The sequence below is a fragment of the Hemicordylus capensis genome, chromosome 17 (assembly GCF_027244095.1).
Source record: "Hemicordylus capensis ecotype Gifberg chromosome 17, rHemCap1.1.pri, whole genome shotgun sequence".
Taxonomy (NCBI): Eukaryota; Metazoa; Chordata; class Lepidosauria; order Squamata; family Cordylidae; genus Hemicordylus; species Hemicordylus capensis.
In genome coordinates, this window is record NC_069673.1 from 8,789,919 (window position 1) to 8,815,217 (window position 25,299).

General features: G+C 49.4%; 1 protein-coding gene across 6 annotated transcripts in view; it reads right to left on the reverse strand.

Moving 5' to 3' along the window:
- LOC128339079 (collagen alpha-1(XXVII) chain-like) overlaps positions 1-25,299 on the reverse strand; it is a 285,851-nt gene that overhangs the window by 107,372 nt on the left and 153,180 nt on the right. For all 6 annotated transcript variants that reach the window (XR_008312830.1, XM_053282602.1, XM_053282601.1 and 3 more), the window contains exons 16-22: positions 25,062-25,115; positions 18,680-18,724; positions 15,031-15,084; positions 14,608-14,652; positions 8,478-8,531; positions 5,763-5,816; positions 5,332-5,385 (exon numbers count right to left, since the gene is read on the reverse strand). Coding sequence is in view for 5 of the 6 variants with exons in the window: in XM_053282602.1 (XP_053138577.1) it covers positions 5,332-5,385; positions 5,763-5,816; positions 8,478-8,531; positions 14,608-14,652; positions 15,031-15,084; positions 18,680-18,724; positions 25,062-25,115 (360 nt within the window). In the remaining variant the exon portion in view is untranslated. The remainder of the gene's footprint in view (positions 1-5,331; positions 5,386-5,762; positions 5,817-8,477; positions 8,532-14,607; positions 14,653-15,030; positions 15,085-18,679; positions 18,725-25,061; positions 25,116-25,299) is intronic.

The window sequence follows — 25,299 nt, forward strand, 5'->3', positions numbered from 1 at the left end:
GGTGGGAGCCACATCTGGTGCTTTGTCTCAAGCAGAGTCAGCCTTGTGGTAGCAAGCAGGGGTCGTCCCCTTTGCTAAGCAAGGTCTGCCCTGGTTTGCATTTGAATGGGAGAGTGCATGGGAGCACTGTAAGAGATCCCCCTTAAGGGGTGGGACCGCTTTGGGAAGAACACCTGCATGCCACATGCAAAGGTCCCAAGTTACCTCCCTGGCGTCTCCAAGACAGGGCTGAGTGACCATCCTGCCTGTAATTTTTGGAGAAGCCGCTGCCAGTCTGGGTAGACAATACTGAGCTAGATGGACCAATGGCCTGACTCGGTATATGGCAGCTTCCGATGTCCCACCAAACCCTCTTCAGATGCATTTGCAAGGATTGTCTCCTGAAACATGGAACAGCCGGCCCCACTAGATAATCCTAGAAGCCCTTTCTGCACGTGTCCACTTCCTTCAGCAGTGACGCCGGCTGGGATGTGGGGGAAGCTGTTCTTCATATTGGCACCCCGGATGCCGCAGGAGAGCTGCTGGGTTCCAACGATGTTCAGGCGCCATCGCCTCTAATCTAGGTGTGCCGTTTGAAGACCCAAAGGTGCCTGCAGGTGTGGAAGGTCACTGAATCTCCCCCACCCTGCCTTCACCTCCACACAGAGGACAGGGCAGTGTTCCCAACAGTCCCGTATTATACAGGAAGTCCTGTATCGGAGGCAAAAATCTCGTGTCTGGAACGGGATGCTGTTTCCCCCGTATTATCAGCAGAGCCTGGGGCGTTCGCTCATCCCTCAGCGTATCTGCACTGGGCCCTTTGAAGTCTGGGTGATAATGTCAAAGAAACAACAAAGTTCACAAAAGAAGCCGCAGTTGCTCCGCAGACCTGCAGGAGCAATGGCCTGGCTTTATTTAGATCTTGCAAGGGGCTAATTGTTTACTTATCAAGTGGAAACAGACGTACAGACTCCTGCTAACCGACTCCCCACTTCTGGGCAGATAAAAAAGCCTTTCAGTGAGGCTTTCAGTGGGGAAGGTGCAGGGATGCGCTGTGTGTGTGTGTGTGTGTGTGTGTGTGTGTGTGTGTGTGTGTGTGTGTGTGTGTGTGTGAACCTGGGGGATTCTCTTAACCGAGCCTTTCTGGAAGGGTGGTATAAAATTTGAATGAATGAATGAATGAATGAATGAATATAATTTTTCACTTGACACTTGCTCTGTGTCTACGTGGGATGGTCTGTGTGAACAAGAAGCTTCGTGAAATCATGAGGCTTGTTTTGTTATGGGTTGGTTGTTTTTTTACAAAGGTACTGTATTATGTATATGATCCATCTTATTTATTTGTTGTTTCTCTGTGTAAACTACCCTAAGCCATATTTGGAAGGGGGGTACAAAAATCGAACGAATGAATGAATAATACTGCTACTTGGGGTTCTAGGACGACCCCACCTACAGATGACCCCCCCCCCAAACACACACACACCCAACCCCACTTGTGTCCCGTATTCAGGCAGTGGCATGTTGGCAACCCTAGGACAGGGGTTAGGATGAGCAACTACCATCTCAACGTCACTGGATCCGTGTCGCTTACCCCTCTGGCCATGTTTTCATCCAACTGGGCCAGTCTCCGCCAAGGCCCCCGCGGGCCCCGGCTCCAATTTCCTTTGCCACGCGAACTCTCCCCCCGCCCACCCACCACACCCTTTTTCTAAGTGGCGGGACGGTGTGCTTCTGGGTGCCTTGCCGCTACACAGCTCGGAAGGCCCCTGTTCAATTCTTCGCAGATTCTGAACCAGCAGCGAGTGCTTCCTCGCAAGGAATAAATCAAGACTTGCAAGCGTGACAGAAGGGAAGCGGGCTTGGCATCGGGAAAGGAAAGGTGACGACATGCTCATGAGCCTTTCACGTTTCACACCAGCCCTGTTTCCTCCCCACAATCCATTCAGCGACGGAAACAGAGCAAGCCACACTCCGGTCCAATGTTAACAATGAAAAAGATCACACTAAGCGATACAGCTCAACAGAGAACTGTTCCAGACCCAGCAAAATGCCAGAATGCTGATGAGGGGGGAAACCTCTGTCAGCCAAGATGGCCAGCCGTGTTCCAGCTACATAGACATCTTTTCCAGGAACATAAAAGGAACCCTGCTGGGTCAGACCAACATGTCCCTCTAGCTCAGGGTCCCGTTTCCCACAGTGGGCGCCCCAGACGCCTCCGGGAAGCCCCACGAGCAGGTTATGCTGCTTGCCCTCTCCTGCAAAAGGCATGCAGAGGTAGCAAGCATGGTGCCTCTGAACACCGTGGTTCTATCCTGCCGTCAGGGCTGATCATGCCAGGGGTCAGGGACATAGCAAGGTTGGCCCAGGGACAAAAAGTGAAGAGGAACCCCTGGCCCACTCAACTCTCCCGTCGTCGTCTTTGGAGAGGCAGGAGGGGAAGAGTGAAGATACAAATACGACGAATATTTATATACTGCTTCTCAACAAAGATTCCCAAAGCGGTTTACCTATATATAAACTAACTAACTAACTAACAAATAAACAAACAAAATGTCTCCCTGCCCCCAAAGGGCTCAAAATTTAAAGAAAGCAACGTAAGATAGATACCAACAACAGCCGCTGTGCTGTGCTGGGGACAGATAGGGCCAGTTGCTCTCCCCCTGCTAAATAAAGAGAAACCCCACTTTTAAAAGGTGTCTCTCTGCTCAGTTAGCAGGGGATCATGTTAGTAGGGGATCAAGCTGTTGCTTAGCTGGAGGGCCCCTCTCCCTCAGGGACCCAGGGACATCCACCCTCCACATCCGATTATAGCCATGTCCCTGCCAGTGAGATCTCATCCTCCATTAAATGCTCTAAACTCGCTTTCCACGCCATCTAAGCCAGTGAACATAATCACATCTCATGGCAGTGAATTCCATAAATGAATGATGCATTATGTGAAGAAATACTTTATCCTGCCAATCAATTTTGTTGAGTGACTCCAAGTTCTAATATTATTGGGGGGCGTGGGAGAGGACATTCTATGCGCTGTGCATCACAATTCTTTCCCACCACTTTGGCTCCCTTGTCCTCAAGTCCAAAGGCCCAGAACTCTTTAGCCTTCCTATGTACAAAAGGGGCTTCAACCTCTTTCCCCAGTTCTGTAATATCTCCCCTGACCCCCTCCTTTGTTGTAACCATCTATATATATAATTGTCTTAGACGTACCCGTCACTAATCCCATGTGTGGCAGCTCTCGTGAGAGTTCATGTGTGAGGGGAGGGGGAGAGGACAGCAGAGAAGATATGGCAAATGGCCAGGCTGGCCGGTGGGGAGAAAAGGTGGTGGCCAAGTCAGCAGGAGAGAATCAGGGTGGGGGGCTGAGAACGAGGGAGAACTAGAGACGCAGATGCTCTGCACCCGGGCCAGCTAGTTTACACTATTTCATTTAGCCCCGACTGAGTGGGTTCTGCCCATTCCAGAGTCCAAACACTAGCACGGTGCCACTGGGGCTGCATGCAGCCTGGGAACCAGCCATGGGAGAGTAGCTTTAGCAGCAGCGCTATCACAAAAGCAACAAATGGAGTGAGCTGTCATGAGCCTTTTTCCTGAAGAATGATGGCACTCTTCAGCTACATTATTTGTGTTTTATTCGCTCATTAAATAAAAGTCTATTAGACAAAGCTCCATTGTTGCATATGCACATGAAGGGCAAATAAACCCCATCCAAAAACGAGAAAGTAATAAACTTCACGTAACCATCGCGGCCATAACTGTAATTGATGGAAACTCCTCCAGAACCTCAGTCCAGGTTTTTAAAATTTCTTATTTGGACTCTGGCATAAACTGTTGCTTTGCATATAATTTGTAAAATAAACCCTTTCTCGTTGAAACATATCCATTTCCCGCCTTTCCTCTCTGACATGTTTATAGGATGTTAGTTTAACCACCACGACAAGACCCTGTAACTTAAACAGCAGTTTTTCTGTTTGTCTCCTCTGGGGCTGCCAAGAATGATGCTTGATACGACCATATTAAGAACTAGCTGAGAACCCACCAAGATGGTGGACCACAGACCTACTGCTAGCCTCTCTGCATCACTTTCTTCCGCTGCTCGCTCCCTCCTGTCAGCCTGCCCTGCCTGCCCAGTGCTTGTTCCGTTCCTGAAGCCAAAGAAGTTTGATCAGCTATTTCACTTCACTTGGAGACCACATCAGGCTCTCTGATGTCACTCTTTCAGTTCAACAGGGCTGCCATCTTAGTCTGAAGCAGCAAAAACCACGGGTCTCGTTGCCCCTTGAACAGACTTATTGTGACATAAGCTTGGGTGGGTGTGGGCTCTGATCCAAAGGGTTATTTTTGTTATCACACACAAAAACAGCGCACACCTCCAAGGAAAAGGAAAGAACAGCAGAGCTACTCACACATAATGCCGCACACATGTACAATCTGCAGGAGAACCCCATTAATCGCGGACTTGGCATCCATGTGCGTATCCGCCAAAGGCTAATTGCCACCCAACCTCGGTATACGCGGGGGGAAATCAGGCACTGAAAGGGTTAAGACTCACGTTTCCGTGGGTTGGGGGTGGACAGAAATGAGCGCCAAGGTCATTTCCGCCCGCCATTTTAACGAAGAAAGCCATTTGCTGGCTCGTTTCTGTTTTCTAAAAACCCAACACTGCGATTTCCCATGGGGGGAAATAAAAAAAGCCAGCTTTTGCGGGGCATTGCTGGACAGCTGGGGACACAGAGCATGGTAGCCGCCACCACCACTCCACACACAGAGACACAAAATTCCCTCCACCTTTTGCTCATTTTTCACCTTCTCACTCGTTTTCCATGGCTAAGGAATCTAACCCCACAATATCCTCCATAGCCCTAATGCCCCGTTATCCGCGGTTTCATGGAACCCTTGCAGATAACGGAACCCTCACAGATAATAAGGTTCTCCTGTATGCCCCTCTATGTCCAGGGAAGACAGATTATTGATCTATTCATACACAGGGGCAGTTCTTCCATGAGGCAACAGATCATGGGGGGCACCAGCAAGTTGTCCTCCTGCCCCCTGCTTTATAGGAAGTGGGGGTGGGAGAAGCCGGGACACAGGTCCAAGCACAAGGGAGCCACAACTGGAACCCTGCCCTGGGCGTTCAGAAGCCTTGAGCCACCACTGCTCACACATTAAAGTTCAAACACACCTATAGCCGCATGCACAATCTGTATCCTATGTACGAAAGGTCCAGTAGCCAGGATGACTTTCAAAATGAACATACATACAGCTACGCTCAAAAAAACCCATACACTGGACATGCACTTTTACGTTTGCGCAGTATCAGGAGTGAATAGCCCTAGTATCAAAGACAGAACGTACCTCGGGGCCAGGCGGTCCCGGAATTCCAACTGGACCTTTGTCGCCGATCTTCCCCTGCGGACAACCAAGCAAACAAGAGGAGACCATGAGACATTCTTCACTTTTTTCACCCACCTCCGTTTCCCTTCTCTCCCTTTGTTGTTTCCCCTGTGTCTGTTTCTGGACTGGAAGCTCTTTGGGGCAGGGACCTGCTAGTCGTCCCACACTGTGAATGGCGACGAGTGTCTGCTTCTACCGCCCTAGTTCCACGTACATACTTTGATTGTTTCAGAACGGCTGAATTAGGGCTTCTGCGACTACAAATATTTATATACTGCTGTTCAACAAAAGTACTCAGAGTGGTTTACACAGAAAACATAAATGATAAACAAGATGGTTATTGACTAAAAAAAAATTATTAGCAAGATCAGGAGAGAGAAGCTGTTACTTACAACAGGTCCTAGTTTCCCTCGGGTACCTGGCATCCCAGACAAACCGTGGCTACCCTGGAGGGGAAGAAAAAAGACCACACAGACATTCTGCATAAAAAAGAGTCTTGGTGAATCAACCCCAAAATTGCAGCGGCTCCAGCATCATGCTTTCTACAATCTATGGAATCATCTGCCATGGGATGCGGAGATGGTCACCAGCTTGGATAGCTTTAAGCAAGGCTTAAATAAATTCGGGGAGGACAGGCCTATCAATGGCTACTAGTTCTGATGGTCTAGGCCACCTCCAGTCTCAGAGGCAAGGTGCCTCTAATACCAGTTGCAGGGGAGCAACAGCAGGAGATAGAGCATGAACTCAGCTCTTGCCTGTGCGTTTCCCAGAGGGATCTGGTAGGCCTCTGTGGGCAACAGCATGCTGGACTTAATAGGCCTTGCACTTGATCCAGAAAGGCTCGTCTTATGTTCTTACAGTGGCCAATCAGATGTTTCCGAGAAGCCCATCAGCTGGGTGTGAAGGCAAGAGCCCTACATTCTTGGCTTTGTGCATAGCATCTGATAAGTCAGAAGCATATTGTGTCTAAATACCGAAGTTCTATTGAGTAACCATGACCAACAGCGATGGACAGACCCAGGAGGGGAGCAAGGCTGGTGGTGACAAGTGAAAAATGATGCCTGGTGAGTGAAAAAAAAGTCCTGATGCGTAATGTACCAACATAGCTGGAGGAACCGTCTGACAAGTACAATATTGTGCCTAACTGATCAACTGAGCCAACGTTTCTTCACCCCTGGTCATCATTATGTAGTATTATCCCGAGGGGCATTCTGGGGAGAAAAGGTCCCCCGCCCCGCAGGTGAACACCACATTGCTGGTGATAAGTTAATCTCTCAGCTCAAGAAATCACCGAAATGTTCCCCATTTCACCTTCCACAGATTCGGGATTCAGATTCAGATCTTCCCAGCCTCTGGACAGCTGACGTCCCAGACGGTTCTGTTCTTTTGTGCAGGGAGGAGGGAGTGTGGAGCAGGGCGAGTCCTGGCACCCGGACAGTGACCGGCCGGTGGAAGCACATGGCGGGACAGTCTAAACATTCCAAGTCTAACCCTTTCCCCCCGCTTTGCTCTTGGTGCGTCCAGCCACTGGGAAACGGGGAGGAATCCGGGTACGAGGCGGCTGAGCAAGCCATGGCCGGCAACAGCTGTGTTATTTAGAAGATGCTCTATTTCAAGAAGTATTTCCGTGGCTTGGTGCCTACCCATAAAAGACTGCGGGAGGTTTTGGAAGATGCCTCAGAAGGAGAAGATATAAGAGGGAATGAGAAACTAAGTAGACTGCAAAAATAACTAAGAAAATAAGGAAAGAGAAGAAGAGGACGACTAGCAACCAGGTGGTTGGACTCGATGACGACAGCAATGAATGCACCACTGAGAGACCTTAAAGGCCAAGTGGAAGACAGACCATCCTGGAGAGAATCTATCGATGTGGTCGCTAAGAGACGACACTGACTTGACAGCAATTAATCAATCTATCAATCAAAGAACTACCCCCAAAAAAACTACACACTGCCCAACCCGCAATAAATTTCACCATCCAAGAAATTGATGGGAGAAATTCACACAAGGGTTGCAGGTGTACACCTGAGCTTTCCTGGGGCTCTGGGTCAGGACTCTGTGAAATCTTTCAGACAGGCCTCCTGGAAGATACGAGTTCAAATCCTGCCACAGCCACAGGTGATGTTGGGTAAGACAGGTTCCTTTAAATTGGGGGCATTGAGTCATTTGGGGTATTTAGGCAAGGCTGGGATAAAGAGGAGGGGTATGGGTCAGAGGGGAGAGTCATAAGAGTGCAGGCTATAGGAACATCAGCTTCGAGATAAGAACAGCCTTGCTGAATCAGGCCCAAGGCCCATCAAGTCCAGCATTTTGGAGCCCACAGTGACGCACCAGATACCTCTAGGAAGAAGCACTGAGTTGACACTTTCAACGAACTGTCCACCATGACCCCAAGATCCCTCTCCTGGTCAGTCACCGACAGCTCAGTCTACACCAGTGTATATGTGCAGTTGCCAAAATGTGCATCACTTTACACTTTACACTTGCATCTGCCATTTTTATTGCCCACTTGTCCAGTTTGGAGGGATGCTTCTGGAGCTCCTCACAATCTGTTGTGCATTTCACTACCCTGAGTAGTTTAGTGTCATCTGCAAATGTGGCCACCTCACTGCTTACCCCTACTTCTAGATCATTTATGAACTAATTAAAGAGCACTGATCCCAGCACAGATCCCTGGGGGACCCCACTTCCTACTTCCCTCCATTGTGAAAATGGTCCATTTATTCCTACCCTCTGTTTCCTGTCCTTTAAGCAGTTACCAATTCACAACCGAACCTGCCCCCTTATCCCAGGACTGCTAAGTTTGCTCAAGAGCCTTTCATGTGACTATCATTTTGATGATGATAGTGAAGAATTTTGCAGAGAGCAGACCCAACCCAGAGAAAGTTAGGTTTGGTCAGGTCCCACTGAATTCACTTCCTGGACTGGGCACATTCTGGGCAACATCTTTGCCATCATATCTGCTGTTGAAATCATCAGGAAGAATGAATGGAAGGAAACATGGTTAGAGTGGGAACATCTAGCCAAGAAAACCAGACAGCAGCTACATCTCTGTATTTCTACACACACATGCAGGGCAAAAAATAAATAAATCAGGATACAATTACCTTGTCACCTTGGAATCCGACATCTCCTGGAACCCCGGGTACTCCTTGCTCACCCTGAATACACATCACCAAAAAAGGTTACAACAGACATCACATCAAGGGCAAAAAACAGATGCCCAGATGAATGGAAATCATTCCGTTCTATTGCACAGAGGGAAATGTCACGAGAAGCTTCTTTCAAGGAAAAATTGGTGGCAAAAGACCAGGAACAGGGCAGGATTTCTCAATAAGAGAGGCATTTTCCAAAGGGTGTAATTGGCCACAAACATATCCCTATGCAATCTCCATATAAACTAGCTGGAGATGTGCAAGAACACTGCCCTCATTCATCTCAGTGGGGCATGTGCAGGAGAATTTCCCAGTAAACGGTTTCAAAAATCTTACTTTAAATAAACTGTCAATAATAATAAGAAGAAGAATAAGAATAAGAATGATATCTATAACAGCAGCAACAACATTGACAATAAAATTCAGCCATCCCAGGTCCTTGGAAAGGACTCGATGTCTGGATAAAACAAACCAGTCAATAACACCTGTCTGACTGTGTTAATAAATAATAATAGCAGCAGCCTGTTTGATTCTTCCCTCTTATTAACACCAACTAGGTATGCTAGGGAACATAAAAATGTAGGGATTTGAGGAAATGTTTGCAAGCAAGCAAGGAAGAACAGCTGTGAGCCTCCACAATTCATACAGCCGCCCCATGCTTTCTTCTGCTCCCCTGTGATCTTAGGGCTTCCCCACAAATTACACATCCCATACACGGGAATATCTCTACATTGACAATTCTGTTACTGCAGCAGCAGTGCCCTCAAGGAAACACCTTGACAGCCACAGGGTTAGGCACTTACCTAACCTTTCCAAACAGACCCCGCTCCAATCTTTCACAGATTAAAAGGAGGACATGCTTCTAACTCTCCGATTCTCAAACCCCGGCTCACGACCCAAGCCCCCAACCCACCCTGGCACATTGCTGAAAGCTCTGCTCTGTGAAGTGCTCTCCTGAATGAAGGGTGCTGTGCTGGGGATGGATAGGGCCAGTTGCTCTCCCCCTGCTGAATGTAAGAGAATCACCACTTGAAAAGGTGCCTCTTTGCTCAATTAGTAGGGGAAGGAAGTGAGGGAGAGAGAGAGGACCATTGCCCTGCTTCTGAAGAAGAGGAGAGGATTGCAGAGCTTAGGAGAAGGAACTGGAGTCATAGGCAACTGCCATATACTGAGTCAGACCACCAGCTAGCTTAGTATTATCTTCCCAGACTGGCAGCAGCTTCTCCAAGGTTGCAGGCAGGAATCTCTCTCAGCCCTATCTGGAGATGCTGCCAGGGAGGGAACTTGAGACCTAGATGCTCTTCTCAGAGCGGCTCCATCCCCTGAGGGGAATCTCTTACACTGCTCACACATCGTCTCCCATTCATATGCAACCAGGGCAGACCCTGCTTAGCAAAGGGGACAACTCCTGCTTCCTACCACAAGACCAGCTCTCCTCCTGAAAGTGGCAGCAAGCCTCTATCCCTCCCTATCTGGGGCTTGCAAGGTGCTAGAAAGATCACCACACCTTGCCAGGTGGAAGTGCCAGACCCCACCTGCAGTCCGACGTGGGACATTCCGCGCTCCAACCTCATTCTGCTGCCTTGGGAGGCCAAACCTTAGAGCTGGGGCAGGCAAGGTTGGCTCTTGTGGTTGGGTGGGGATAATGGGAGTTGTAGTTCAACAACAGCTGGAGATGCAAGCTGGCCTTCCCCTGCCTTTGAGTATCCCAGTGGAAGACACTAATCCAGAGGGAATGTATGTATTCCTCACACACACACCCGGAAAAAGGATTTGTGTGTGTTTGTGTGTGAGACATTTGGAAAGAGTCAGGCGATGCAGTGGAAATTATTTATTCCTGAAAGATATAAACAACCGAAGGAAATAGCCATGTCACTGACAACTTCTTATATTTATTGGGATTGCGAGGCCACTCCAACCCTCGCATGCAAGACGGGCTGCAACTAAACACCCTCAAGAAACATCCAATAAAACCATCCTGAATAGAACACATGTTGAAACTGCACACCTGTCAGAAGATTTTGTTTAAAAAAAAAACATTCTAGCCGACTTTTCTTCCCATTTTAAGGAACTCAGAGGAGCCAACTGAAGAATGGGATAACTGGAGCAAAGTAACACAATTATTGAATGAATGAATGAAAGAATCAATCAATCTCCAAAATGCTTTTTAAAGAACTTCTTCTTCACCTGTCACTGGGAAGAACTTCTGCCTGCTTGGATACAGAAGGTTCCAAGTTCCCTCCCTGGCAGGATCTCCAAGACAGGGCGGAGAGGGACTCCTGCCTGCAACCTTGGAGAAGCCACTGCCAGTCTGTGTAGGCAATGCTGAGTTAGATGGACCAAGGGACTGAATTAGTATATGGCAGCTTCCTATGTTCCTATATCCCACTGGAAGGCATGTCGGGATAAGGTCAAACATCCCTTTGGGACCATCTGCCCATTTGAATCTGCCCATCTCGTAAGAATTTAAGAGGCAGCAAAGCTGCTCCTAGGACTACAACGTAAACTCTAGCCAAGAAAATAGCAGGGCCTCCTTGGTAGCGGCCCTCGTGCTCTATAGCTTCTCCAGAAAAGGAAGCACCCCAAGCCCTACTGTTTATGCCCAGAGAAGGCAATACAAATTTCCTTTTTCAAGAAAGCTTTTAACAGGACTGATTTGGTGCCTGGTGCCATTGTATTCTTTATTTAATGTTGTGTTGGTTTTGTTCCAGACTAAATTTTGCATAATTTGAGACGCATGGGGCCATTTATTATTTTTTTTGGAGAAAGGCGGGGGCTGTCAAGAGATTTTGGAACCAGTGCTTTCCCAGTATGGGTAAGCAAGGCAGCTATCCCCTTCTGCCACATTCCTCTGCCGATCTCTTTGCCTCCCATTACTCGTGGGTGAAGACGTCCTGCTCTCTCCAGAGCAGGAATGGTGGGAAGACCATTGGAGACACAGAGCTACATCCTCTGCCTCAGAGCATTCCATATATGAGAGCATATGAAGCCTCCTCATACTGGATCAGCCCTTTGGTCTAGCGCAGCGATTCTCAATGCTGGGTCCCCAGATGTTGATGGACTTCAACTCCCATAATCCCCAACCCAAGGCCATTGAGGCTGGGAATTATGGGAGCTGAAGTCCAATAACATCTGGGGACCCAACGTTGAGAATCCCTAGTCTAGCGTGCCCACCTACTGCCTGCTCTCACTAGCAGAAAAAGCCACTCCCGAAGTCCTGCCCACCGCAATTGCCTGAAACTCCTGGGACCTTCTGCATGCAGCCAGACAGTCCCAGTGACCCGTGGGAAGCCCACAGGCAAGTGGGGAGGGCATTCCCGCTCTCTTGCTGTGGCTCCCCTGCAGGGTCCCCTCTAATGGGGATCCCCAGATGTTGTGGACTACAACTCCCAGAATCCCGAAGCAAAAGCCACTGCAGCTGGGAATTCTGGGAGTTGTAGTCAACCACACCTGGGAAACCCCTGTTAGAGGGCCCGCCAGTTTGCTGTGCCTAGTTTTAAAAACATGAAGAGTTCAGAGTGGGACATGATAAAAAAGGCAACGGTCCGCATTTTTAAAAAGTGTAGCGTTCAGGATCTCGCTCGTGTGTTTGGCGGCCGCGGCACCTTTGTGCAAGACACGAACCCGGCTCGACCCGCTCTGCTTCCCACAGCAGCTGTGCAAGTCAAGGAAATCCCCAGCTCCGCCTCAGAGAGGGCTACCAGGAGGCCAACCGCCTGAAAACAGGAATGGCTGCTGAGCAAAAACCCAGCTGAAAAGAATTGGAGATGAGCACAGTGTAGCCGACGGGGGGAGAAAGGCTCCTTGTCAGCCGGGAGACGGGCTGAAGCAAAGCTCTGAGCGGCCTGAATGCAGCAAGGAACAAGACAGCCGCCCGTGCCAAGCAGGATGTGGGATGCCCTCAAACCCCATAATTCCTTCCCTCAGACCTTTGCAAGTCAGCAAGAAGCGGCAGATGGAACAAGTTAGGTCCACCGAAGCCGCCCTCTCATCTGATTCGAGTTAATAATTCTGAAAGGTTGCTGGTTCCTGGCAGGAGAGCGGGGGCTTTATGGCCTGGCTGTCCCTCCTGCGCAACCAACGCTTCCAGCTCCTGGTGCCACCAAGCACCCCGCAGCCGGGATCTTTCCTCTTCGTAGGAATCTGGAGCGCGGCAAAAGTTAGAACTGGGCTCCCCAGTTAGGCAGACCACTCTCAGGTAGGGAATGTTGAGTGGGAGGCATGGAGTCTTTTATCGGACTCTGCAAGGCCCAGCCACAATCAACTGCAGCTGATGAGGCTATTCCCAAACCCAGCTTCCTGAAATCCTATCAAACCGGGCAGGCCTGGGATCCAACCAGGGACTGCCTGCGTTTCCAGGAGCTGGCAACCGGAACGAAGATATGGCTCTGCCTCTTTCTTTGAGCAGTTCCGCCCCGCTCCAAAACTTCTTTTCACTTCCGTGTTCCCTCTAACAGGGATTCCCCAGATGTGGTTGACTACAACTCCCAGAATCCCCAGCTGCCATGGTCTTTGCTTGGGGATTCTGGGAGCTGTAGTCCACCACCTCTGGGAAATCCCCATTAGAGGGCACGCCGGTCCACTGTGCCTAGTTTTAAAACACGAGGGGTGCGGGGGTGGGGAGTTCAGAGTGGGACGTGATAAAAAGGGGTCCAACCGGGGACTGCCTTCCTTCCCAGGTGGGGGAAGAAAGAAAAGAATGGGGCGGGGGGAGGCCTAGGACTCGAGTCCAGAGGCAGTCCTGAACCTACAACCATGAGCATGCCTGGGCACCCGGAGGAAACCGGACATCAGCCAGTCAGCTCTGCAGTCACCAAGCAGGCTGGATGAAACCACAGAAAGAGGCTTAGATGACATGGCATAGATGTGGAAGACAACTGGAAACTCAGCTCAAGGCCAGTCGAGCCTGGCCCAGCCTGCAAAGCACTTAACAGCCTGCTCTGACAGCGGCAGAAAGAAGAACACTCACGTTGTGCCCGTTCCCTGCATGTAGCACACCACCGCCCAACTGTCAGTGCAAAAGGCTGGCGTTTGGAAGTGCCCTCAAGACAACCAAGGAAGGCAGTTCAGCTCCCTGCGCGGCCCACCTCCAAGGCATGCCCGTAGCTCAATATCCACTCAGCAACAACAACAAGCAAAGAACATCCTTTTGGTCCAGAGGGCTGGAGCCACAGCTAAAAAACAACACAGCGTGTCGCACCACGAGGAAGGCGTCCGAGTGAGCAAGGCTCAAGGCAGAGCCCTTCAGGGCCTGTTTTATTAGTCCCGGCCATAGTAAAGTGTGCCAAACTGGAGCAGGCTCTTGACAGACTCAAGGTTTGTTCACACAACCACCAGCAGGGTAGGAGAAGCACTCAGCATTGATTGCCCAATTGTTGGTCATGAACTTGCAAACATTTTGGTAGGCGGTGGGGAGAATGATTGTGTGGGAGGCACCAGATGGACCGGACAAGCACACCCTACCCAAAATCTGTGCCCAGCATTTTACCGAGGTAGGAGCAAACCCCATCCTAACCAGCTGCCACTTCTCACAATCGCTTTCTCCTCGCCTCCTACCTGAACGTTTCCAAGCCCACAACTGAAAATCGGGAGCGTCCTGGCTCTCCTACTAGGCTGGGCGCTCCCCCTAACTTGCTGGCAGTGAGAGAACAAGGCTATGATGTTGATCAATCCCACGTTATCTCCATGGGCAGGTAAGCCCCAGGTTAGCTATAGTTCTTTTCGCCACCAAAACCTCCCGAAGAGCCCAGACCATCCCAACCGGCAGAAGTACTGCAAGCCCATCACCTCGTTCTGAGGAGCTCTCAGAAGACAGGGGGATTTAGTTCTCTGGGAGAGACTTAAGTCTTGAGAGGAGGAGTCTTGGAGACAGAACTTTCTCAGTGCATGCCGGAGCCAGATCTACGGATCTGAGAGGAAAGGAAGAGGGCAGGGCGAAGAGGGAGCTTGACCCGTAGGGAACGGAGAAAAACAGGAGGGCATCATCGTGAGGGGCATGCCGTACAGTGCAGAGAAAACAGAAAACAAGGGTGAGGGTTGCATGCAGAGGAGAAAGAGTGCAATAAGGGAATATTCAGATCACCTTATCACCTTTCAGTCCATGCTCTCCAGGATTTCCCATCAGTCCCTAAGCAACAAAAAAAAGGAGAGAGAGAGGGAGGGAGAGAGACACAAGAGCAGAGTCAACTGGGGAATGGTATCTCCTGCCAGTTGCCAGGACCTCTATTTGGGGCTCCTGGATCTGAGCCAGGTTGAGATCCAGAAGGCAATCTCACCCCCGCTCCGGCCACCACCTCACCCACGTAGCCCTGTTTGCTTCCTGAAATTAAGAGGCGGCGGTGGCAGGTGGGATGGAGAGAGGAGACCACCTTGTGAATCCTTGAGAAAAGGTTACAGATACCCCAGCCCTCCTAGAGATGCCAAGGATTGAACCTGGGGCCTTCCACATGCCAAGCAGGTAGTCTGCCACTGAGCGATGACTCTTCCATATCAGCACCCAACTCACCTTTAATCCTTTTGGTCCGGGAAAGCCTATTGGTCCGACAGCACCCATATCACCCTGGTATAAGAGAAAGCCCGTGTCAAGCATGGAAAGGAGCACAGACGAGCAATCCTGCCTCTGAAAACTCACTAACCTCACCAGTAAAACTCCGCTGTTGAGCAATTTATTGGAAACATTCCTGTAGTCTAGAGCAGGGATTCTCAACGCTGGGTCCCCAGATGTTATTGGGCTTCAGCTCCCATAATCTTCAGCCCCAGTGGCCTTTGGTTGGGGATTATGGGAGTTGAAGTCCAATAACATCTGGGGACCCAACGTTGAGAATCCCTGCTCTAGAGAACAAGAAACTACTTCTTGTTTCTTCCTCTCTTTCAAATCACAGATTCACACAACCAAATTGGAATGTTGAGAATATGGGCTGAATCCATCTAAAGAGAAATCACGATCTGGTAGCTTGAGAACACATCTGGCATTTGGCTCAACCCCCTTTAGCCCTATAATCCCATTTTTATTATGTGACGACCCCCCACAAAGTCACAAAGCAACCACCACCTTTGCCATGACAGCCATGAAAATTCAGGCTTGTCACAATGGGAGGGGGCACAGGAGAACTGTAAACTCGACATATCATAAACAGTAATTTTGTTCAGATGTACTGGGCAGAACGCCTGAAATAATGCCGTATGTAAGTCAGCAAGCAATTGTCTTTATTTATTTTTGCATTTATATCCCGCTCTTCCTCCAAGGTCTATTTGATATTTGTGATGTTGGGGCATTGTGTTGCGTGCTTTCTGCCTGTGCATCATGGGCCCATGGCTAAATGCCATATCTAACTGAATTAATATTCCAAACAAGATATTAAGGCCACTTTAATGGGTAAGTAAGACCATTTAAAAACAAAGATCCTTCCCGCTGTTTGAGACAGAGCACTGAGAATGATGTTTTAACAGTGAAACATGTCTGCTCAAGTTTGATAAGCTTTGTTTTTCAAATTGTTTTAATTACGCATTAAAGTGGTCTTAATATCTGGAATAAGGGAGAATGTGTATTTCCATTGTCACTATATCGTCTTATTCTGAATTAAGATTATTATTATTCATTCCTTAAATCATCTGGAACCAGGTCATCGATCCTTCTGTATAAACCTGCCCAAGAAACTTGCTATGTTTCCCAGGCCCTTCTCTCTCCCTCCCACTCTGCTCCCCACAATCCTAAGTTTGATATGTGGGTACGAGAGACGGGGCCTTTTTGGTTGTGGTGCCCGGAGGGCAGAAAGTGGTCGACACCAACTCCAAACAGTGCCGAAGCTTCTAGGGATGGTTTGCTTTCCAAGCTCCCCCGGCTCAATGTTTCACAACAGCATCATGCAGAAGTGACAGAACTCAAATCAGCCCAAACCCGGCTGCTTTCTAAAACAGTAGCTCAAAAGAGAAAGGAGCTAGGCCCCCTCTGGCCCTCTTGTCATTTGCACATACGTACAAGATGGGAAGTTGCCTTATCAGACCAGCTCGGAATTGTCTACACCGACTTGGCAACAGCTCGGCCAAGTTTCAAGGAGGGATCTTACCCAGCCCTACTTGGAGATGCTGCCAGGGACTGAACCTAGGACCTTCTGCATGCAAGCATACCTCTCAGTACGCGCACCAAGAGCTGATATTTCAAGCAAGGGCAGAGCACAATTCAGTGCCTGGCTGACCACCACCCTGAGATGGACCAAGCAGGGGCATGCCGAATATGTGCTCTACGACAAAGTTTTGACCTCTCCCCACCCTTCGGCGGGACTGTCCAGGAGCAAAGTTCAACAGTTCAAACAGGCCAGGATTCCGGACGTCTCCTTGCTGGCTCTCCGCCGTGAAGGGAGCCAGGGAACGAGCGGGATGCCATGAGTTCTTCTCCACCCTGCATAAACAAGCCGCGTAGAAACAGCAGCTCCTGCTACGAGCATCTTTCTGCCAGGGGAGCACCGAGCCACAGCTTCACACACAGAGATCCCTTTCTTATGCCTTGCAGCACCGAGAGGTGTCGAGTAAGAAAGAGCTCGCTTCATGGAGAACTCGGCCATGAGCGGAGGCGGCTCCAGTTACTTCTCGTGGCTCACTCTGGCCATTGACAAGCCATGCTGCATGCCAGCCTGGAAAGAAATGGCTGGGCCCTCGGCCCTCGGGATACCCAGAATCAAGAGGAGGAAATGGGCACATTCAGGTTCAGGGGTTAGGTGAAGGGCGCCAGCACAAACGTCTTGCAGAAACGATTCAACAAGACGCAGGGGGGGAAGAGATTTCTCTGTGGTTTATTGGGCATACAGAGCTCAGAATCGATTAGCCACGTTTGCTGGCACTGAGGGTTGGGAGGAGAGCTGGTCTTGGGGTAGCAAGCCTGACTTGTCCCCTTAGCTAAGCAGGGTCTGCCCTGGTTGCATATGGATGGGAGACTAGAAGTGTGAGCACTGGAAGAGATTCCCCTTAGGAGATAATGGGGCTACTCCGGGAAGAACATCTAGGCTCCAAATTCCCTCCCTGGCAGCATCTCCAAGATAGGGCTGGGAGAGATTCCTGCCTGCAACCTTGGAGAAGCCACTGCCAGTCTGGGTAGACAATACTGAGCTAGATGGACCAAGGGTCTGACTTAGTATATGGCAGCTTCCTATGTTCCTATGTTAATGTTGAACTACTGTATGATTCAGGAGACCTGGGTTCAAAACACTCCACAGCCATATAAAAGAATCAGGGGTGGAGACATCAACACTACCCCCAACTCAATGAAAGAAGGATCAGATGAAAATTCATCCAAGCAATGCATGTGTTTCTGAATACCAAGTAGCCCACGTGGGCCAATCTGACTGGCAGGTCAGACAAGAACTGGATCCGGCCAGGAGCAAAATGGGCTGTTATAGCTATCTGGTGCCTCTTGGACGGATGGGTCTAAGCTAGCTCCAGGAGGGTAAACTTTGCACCACTTCAGGGGCTCAGGCGGCCATGGAAATGCTCCCCTAAACAAACAGACCTTGGCACACAACTGGCATGTCATGGGGAAAGCTAGGTCAGGACCCTGCCATGTGAGATTTCTGTTTGTGGGATGGGGTGGAATTTGTAGGAGTGTTCAGTCGTGTGGGGCTTGCCCCCTGCAGCCCGGAGTGATATAACCTGCACAGGTGGGCCACCTGAGTGAGGACTAGAGCTACGGCAGAGCGGCTGTCTGATCCCTTCTCCATCAAGAGAAACACTGTCATTTAGTGTCCTGCTACCAGGAACCTAGGAAGCTGCCCTCTACTGAGTCAGACTATTAGTCCACCTAGCTCAGTTTCGCCTACACTCACTGGCAGCAGCTCTCCAAGGTTTCGGGCAGGAGTCTCCCCCGGCCTTACCTGGAGATGCTGCCAGAGACGGAACCTAGATCCTTCTGCGTGCAAAGCAGGTGCTTTGCCGCTGTGCCCCAGCTGCCAGAAAGGTAATCCTACACTGTTTCCACGGTTCCAGCAAGACTACAAACTCCCCCCCCCAAAAAAACCCACCCCACCTCTTCCTGCATGCCCCTCGTAAACACAATGATTAAACAAACATGTCAACTGGTGTGTGCTTAATTGCGGCCTGGAAAGAGTTAATCACTTCCAGCCCCCCTCCGGTCCAGCCCTCCTGCCTTCCCCCATAATACTTACAATGAGTCCGTGAACTCCAGGAGGACCCAGGGCGCCCACGTCTCCCTACAAGGAAAGCAAGAGCAACACGGTTACGGCTGCTTTGTCGACCAGCCGAGGCTCAAAAGTGCTTCAGTCTTGCGAGGGCTGGAGGGGAAGGGGAGAAGCCGGCCCCCCGCTCACTGGGCAATCTAGCGCTTCCATCTTCGGGGAGCTTGTTGAGCGGAGGAGGGCAGGGGCTATGCCAGACACAAGGCCGCTTGTTCTTCTCCTGCAGTTAAAAGTGAGAAGGAGACCATCTTCCCCTCCCAGGAACGGGCAGGAGAGAAGAAGGATTTCACTGTGCAGCTTGTGAAAAATCTGCAAAGAGGGGGAAGGGAAGCCGAAGCCGGTGAGAAGGAAGGAAGCAAGGAAGGAAGGAAGGAAGGAAGGAAGGAAGGAAGGAAGGAGACAGAAAAGGAGACACAGCAATAGCACATGTACCACCATCCAGAGCCTTTGGATAGGAGCATAGGAACATCGGAAGCTGCCATATACTGAGTCAGCCCATTGGTCCATCTAGCTCAGTATTATCTACACAGACCGGCAGCGGCTTCTGCAAGGTTGCAAGTAGGAATCTCTCTCAGTCCTATCTTGGAGATGTTGCCAGGGAGGGAACCTGGAACCTTCTGCTTTTCCCAGAGTGGCTCCATCCCTAAGGGGAATCTCTTCCAGTGCTCACACTTCTAGTCTCCCTTTCATATGCAACCAGGGTGGAACCTGCTTAGCGAAGGGGACAAGTCATGCTTGCTGCCACAAGATCAGCTTTCCTCTTAAGGATGGGGTGGTATATAAATGTAATAAATAAATAAATAGTCTCTATTTTCTAATCCTTTCTCCTTGGAAATCACTGCCCCTACTGTATCTTATAGCCACCTAATGACGAAGCAGTGAAGTAACTTGCCTAGCGATCAAGGGATTGCTGGTTCGAATCCCCGCTGGTATGTTCCCCAGACTATGGGGAACACCTCTATCGGGCAGCAGTGATCTAGGAAGATGCTGAAAGGCATCATCTCAGACTGTGCAAGGAGATGGCAATGGTAAACCCCTCCTGTATTCTACCCAAGACAACCCCAGGGCTCTGTGGGCACCAGGAGTCGACACCAACCCGACGGCACAAATTTTACTGTATCGTATAGGATCTTGTTTTAATTTGTCATAGGGACATAGGAAGCTACCACAGACTGAGCCAGACCACTGGCCCATTCATGCTTGCTACCACAAGACCAGCTCTCCTATGACTATGCAACAAACATAATTTATCTATCTATCTACCGGGAGATGACTGTTTGAAAATGAGGATGCCTTCTTCTTATCAAGGCCTTATGATGTGCAGATGTGCGCTCGAGTCGTTCAGGATTCATCCTCCCTCACTGGGATCTCTTGGGCATTAGCCCTCCGAGTTGGGGCACATGCATCTTTTCCGGCTCTGCTGCACATGCTGGTGAATTCATTCTCACACTCCCAAGCGGCCATTGTGAATGGTCCCTTTCTGTTCCCTCCGTTACCACCTATGCAGACAGGCAGAGCCGCTGAGAGCGAGCCACAGCGATTCTGTGCCAAGTACAAGCAGATCCATGGTATGGTCCGTATTCTGCATTATTTTAATAGGAAGAGGAAATCAGGGAGTGTGGCATTGCTGGGGTAGAAGAGAGTTCCCGTTTCCTTCCGTGGGATGTCAGAAGGTAAGCCTCAACTGCTTTCCTCTGTTAATATACCTGGAGGTCAGGGGCAGCCTTACCCTGAGGCAAGAGGAAGCAGGTTGCCTCAGGAGGCAGATTACTGGGGTGTCAGCAGCCAGGTGACAGGATACCGGCCGCCAGCACCACCAGAACAGCTCTGCAGGACCCAGCTCAGTGGCAAACTCTGCAACAAGATCCCCTCCTTGCAAAGCTTGCAAGAAGCACAAGGAGGGAAGAGGAGGGGGCTGGCAAACTGCCCTCCTCCCTGCCCCCCACCCCACGCTCCTTTAAAGTTTGCATGGGCTGGTTCTGAAGGGGGGCCCCCAGCAGGGGCAAAGCAGCATTGGGCACCTTATACCGGTGAAAAGGGGGAAAGAACAAGGAGATGACCGCGAGGGAGAGGTGAAGGAACAAGCAAAGAAACTGAGGCATGAATGAGAGGATGCTGTGGCCGAATGGATACATTCTTAGACTTCTAGGCACCTACTTGGCCATGATGGGCGATTTTAAACAAGGCAATAGCCCCATTCAGATGTTATGTTGTACAAGAGTACAGATATCTGTATATTCATCCATCTTTTTGTGAATGGCTGTTCCTGCGTTCTTTGGAAATTTGAACCTGGCGACCCTTAAAATTCATGGTACAGTTGCTACGTGGTATGGTACATGGATGCTAGTATTGAATCTATAAAAGATGGTGTCTTCAGCTAATAGCCAGAACCAGAGACTAATGGCCAGAGACCAGCCTCTTCTTCATGAAAAAAAGAAGTTAATCAAGAGGAGCTAACATCTAATCTGAGAACAGTTCCCAAGATGTGGCCAAAAAAAGAAAAAAGGAGAAGCCTCCACAAGACAGAGTGCTTTTAGCACAGAGCCAATCTAGATAGCACGAAACCACCCACATTCAGCAGCAGGGAAAGAAACCATGAAGATCCCAGTGTGCATATCGAATTCTAGAAGGGGGTTTAAGGACCGAATCATGGCTGTGGTTTTGGTCCACATTTCTCCCAGCACACTCGGTTCTATGACCCCTGAATGCCTCAGACTGGAATTTGGGACTCTTTTCTTGACCTTGCTAAATTTCTTTTCCAACAAGCCTTCTGCTTGCTAAGTACCATGAAAAAAGAATTATGGCAAAGCACCTCTTGGGCTGGGAAATTCATATTCCAGACACACAACCTGGAGCTCCTTGTTGGATTAACCCTTTACAATGAGCTCAAAAGCAACTTGGGGAAAATACAAGAACAAGATCTTAGAATACAAATACAGATGATGGGACATCAAAACTCATGACGTCCCATTGGGACCTTCCAAACCATCTTTGGTGGTTTTAGTAATATACCCTAGGGTATTGTGATATAAGTGTTATTATGTTTTTATCTTAAACTGTGTTATATGTTCTATTCTATTTCCTTGTTGTGCTGGTCATAGACTGTAATAAACCTTGAACTGAACTGAACTGAACTGAACTGAAGATCTTAGGATACAAATACAGATGATTTGACGTCAAGACTCATGATGTCCCACTGAGACCAGCCAAACCATCTTGGACCTTATGGACACGTCTATCAATGATTACTAGTCTGAGGGCTACAGGCCACCTCCAGCCTCAAAGGCAAGATGCCTCTGGATCTCAGTTGCAGGGGAGCAACAGCAGGAGAGAGGGCCTGCCTTCAGCTCTTGCCTGTGGCCTTCCCGGAGGCATCTGGTGGGTCACTGTGGGAAACAGGATGCAGGACTAGATGGGCCTTAGGCCTGATCCAGCAGGGCTGTTCTTGTGTTCTTACCTTAAGGCAGGGGTTCTCCAATTTCGAGCCCTAGATATGGTTAGACTATAACTCCCATTATCCTCAGCCACAATGGCCAAAGGTTCCCATAATCCCAGAAATCACAATTGGTAAGGAATGCGGCAGCCTGACTGGTCTTTGGGACAACTTGCAGGGACCATATAATACTGGTTTAAAAAGAACTGCTATGGCTATCGGAATGTTTCAGAGCGAAACACAAAATACTGATTACCACCTATAAAGCCCACAACAGCTTGGGTCCAGGGTCCTTAAAAGAGCTCCTTCTCTGTCACATCACTGATTAAGATCATCTGAAGAGGTCCACTTGCAGTTGCCACTGGCTTGTTTGGTGGCGACTCAGGACTGGGCCTTCTCTGTGGCTGCCCCCGGGCTTTTCTCTGTGAATGCCTCCCTGTCAAAATAAGAGCATCTCCTTCTCTGTTTGCTTTTAGGAAGACCCCCAAGACACACCTGTTTTCTCAGGCTTTTGACTGAATTTAAACCGTTCAATTGTTTTTATCCCATGAGATTGTTTTAACTTTTTCATTCTGTGAAATTGTTTTAATGGTTTTCACTCTCTTATTTTTGTCATGTTTTAAATTGTGTACATCACCTAGAGATGCACATATCAGGCGGTATATAAATATGATCAACCAACCAACTGAGCGACCAATACTCCAGGCTAAAGCCCCGCTTTTAAAAATAAAAGAGATGCACCAGTACATATTCTGCTCTGGGAGGAGCACAAGATTTCAAGTTCCCTCCTTGGCTTCTCCAAGATACAGCTGAGAGAGACTTCTACCTGGAACCTTGGAGAAGCCGCTGCCGGTCTGTGAAGACAATACTGAGCTAGATAGACCAATGGTTTGACTCAGTAGAAGGCAGCTTCCTATGTTCCTATGCCACGGCCATTTTTGTCCATCCAAATGCACGTCCCTTGATCCTTCCAGATGCCAGATGACGACAAACCAAGGGCCTAAAGAGATATTACACAAACCCTGCCATTAGTGCTGAGTGGCTTCACTTTTCTCTCTCCCCAAAACAGCAGTCACTGGTGAGGGTGCGGAGGGAAACCAGCCCAAATCAGACCCAGTTGCAAGCTTGGCCTCTTGCCCATGTGGGACAATGTGATCTGCCTCCAGCCCCTTTGCTTGGAACTTGTAGGGTGCCCACCCTGGACATGTATTCACTTCTGTCCTCTCACACGGGACCGTGAAGCCTGTGGGGCAGGGAGCCATTTGGCTGTTCTTCGCTTTTCTTCAGGTTTTGTCCCCACCCTCTTGCCTTCTTCAGATCTTCTCTGTCGGCTCCCGGTCCCGCTTGAACTCCTTGGCTGTGGCAATTGTCTCACCCTTGCATCTAGAACCAGAATGGATCTTCCAAAGCCAGCTGCCCACTCTTGGCCTTGCATCAACTCTGGCACCAGCGTTGCTGTCCTAACTCCTGGCAGACAAGGACAGAACAGCTGTCTTTGCTCTACTTGGAAGCTCCGGGAGAACACTCAGGAATGGCTCAGGAAGCTTGTGACGGCCAACTGGGAGAGGGACTGGATTCAAGCAAGCAGGAAACAGATCGGCCACAGTTACCTGCACAATGATAGACTGGCTTGGTGGCTTCCGGCCTTCCAGCGTTGCCGGCTGCTACAGATGTGCAGAGGGCAGTCAAGCCGAGGAATGGACCGCCCGCCCGTCACCATCACGCAAGCAGCCACAGTAACAGGCATGAGCTGCGTCTCAAGCGGTTTTGCTACAACTATGCATTTTATCTCTGCCCTTCAACCACCAGGAAACACAGCTGTCCACTTGAAGAAGAAGAAGAAAAGCAAGCCAAAAAGGGAATTGGGGACAGCAGAAGTTTAAAAAGCAAGGTTCAAGAAGGGTCAGGAGGGGAAAATGTGTCGGTCCAGGACCAATTTTCTTGCGATGATACAACTTCAAAAAGTTGGCGTTTCCCGCCTGTCTCTGCGGAAGCTGCTCACTGAGTAAGAGGAGAACGGCGGACTCTTCTCCCGACGAAAAGAAGAAGAGTAATCTCGACGCCAAATGCCAGGTTGGGTGTGGGGGTAATTCAACCAAGAGAGATGGCTCAGGCCTCAAGCACATGCGACCCTGGGCAGAGCAACCCACCAGTCAGTTAGGTGGGGGCCTTTGTTAAGCAAATATTTATTATTTATTTATTTATTGCATTTATATACCACCCCATCCAAACGGCTCTGGGCGGTGCACAACAACAAAAATAAAACCCACAAACCAGTCCTTTAAAAATAATCATTACAGAACAATTTAAAAAACAGCACAAAACCATTAGCAATAAAAACATTTAAAACAATTTTAAAACCCTGGAAGGCCAAACCAAAAAGTTAGGGAGGAGGTGCGAGCTAAAGGGCTTTTCCTGCATGAAAAACGCCCCGGTTTCAGCATCTGACCCGAAGTTTCCGAGTTTTCGCTCCCTGGGAAAATTTTCAAGCGAGGGACGAGAATTAAAGGGGGTGGACTACTTTGTGCTTGGCTTGAGGAGAGCTTTTGCTACTGGCCCTGCTCCACCCCTGGGCTGGCTTCTCTCTAGACTAGACGCATATAAATTTAAAACCCCTCCTTCTTAGCTGTCTGTCATGGTTTCCCCAGCAAGCAAAGACCTCAGCAGGACAACAGAGAAAGAGAAGAGAAAGGTCAGGGAGGCAAGGAGAAGTGGGTGGTGCTGGGCTGACCCCTTGCTCGTCAGATGTTTGACTGAAGTATTTAGCACTTTGTATAAAAGATGGGAACCGCTTCAAGAGGGAACTTGAAACAACTGGGAGCACAGAGGCCACTCTGTGGGGGGACAAGCGTATCGGCAAACAGCGGACTCCCGGCGAGGCCAGAAGGAGAGAGATCCGGAGAGATTGTCCCAACTTACCGGGTTGCCATCAATTCCCGGAGGTCCTCGTTCCCCAAAATCTCCAGGAAAACCCTAAGGAGAGGAAGGGGGGGAAATTGGTTACAGAGCAGGACAATGCATAGTTATACAAGGGACGGATATAAAATGCCAAAAGCCAGCCTATTTCGCTCAGCAAATTAAAAAAAACCCAAACAAACCCAACAAGAGAAGGAATTCTGTTTACCAGTTATAGTTTTTGACTGATTTCAAAAAAAGG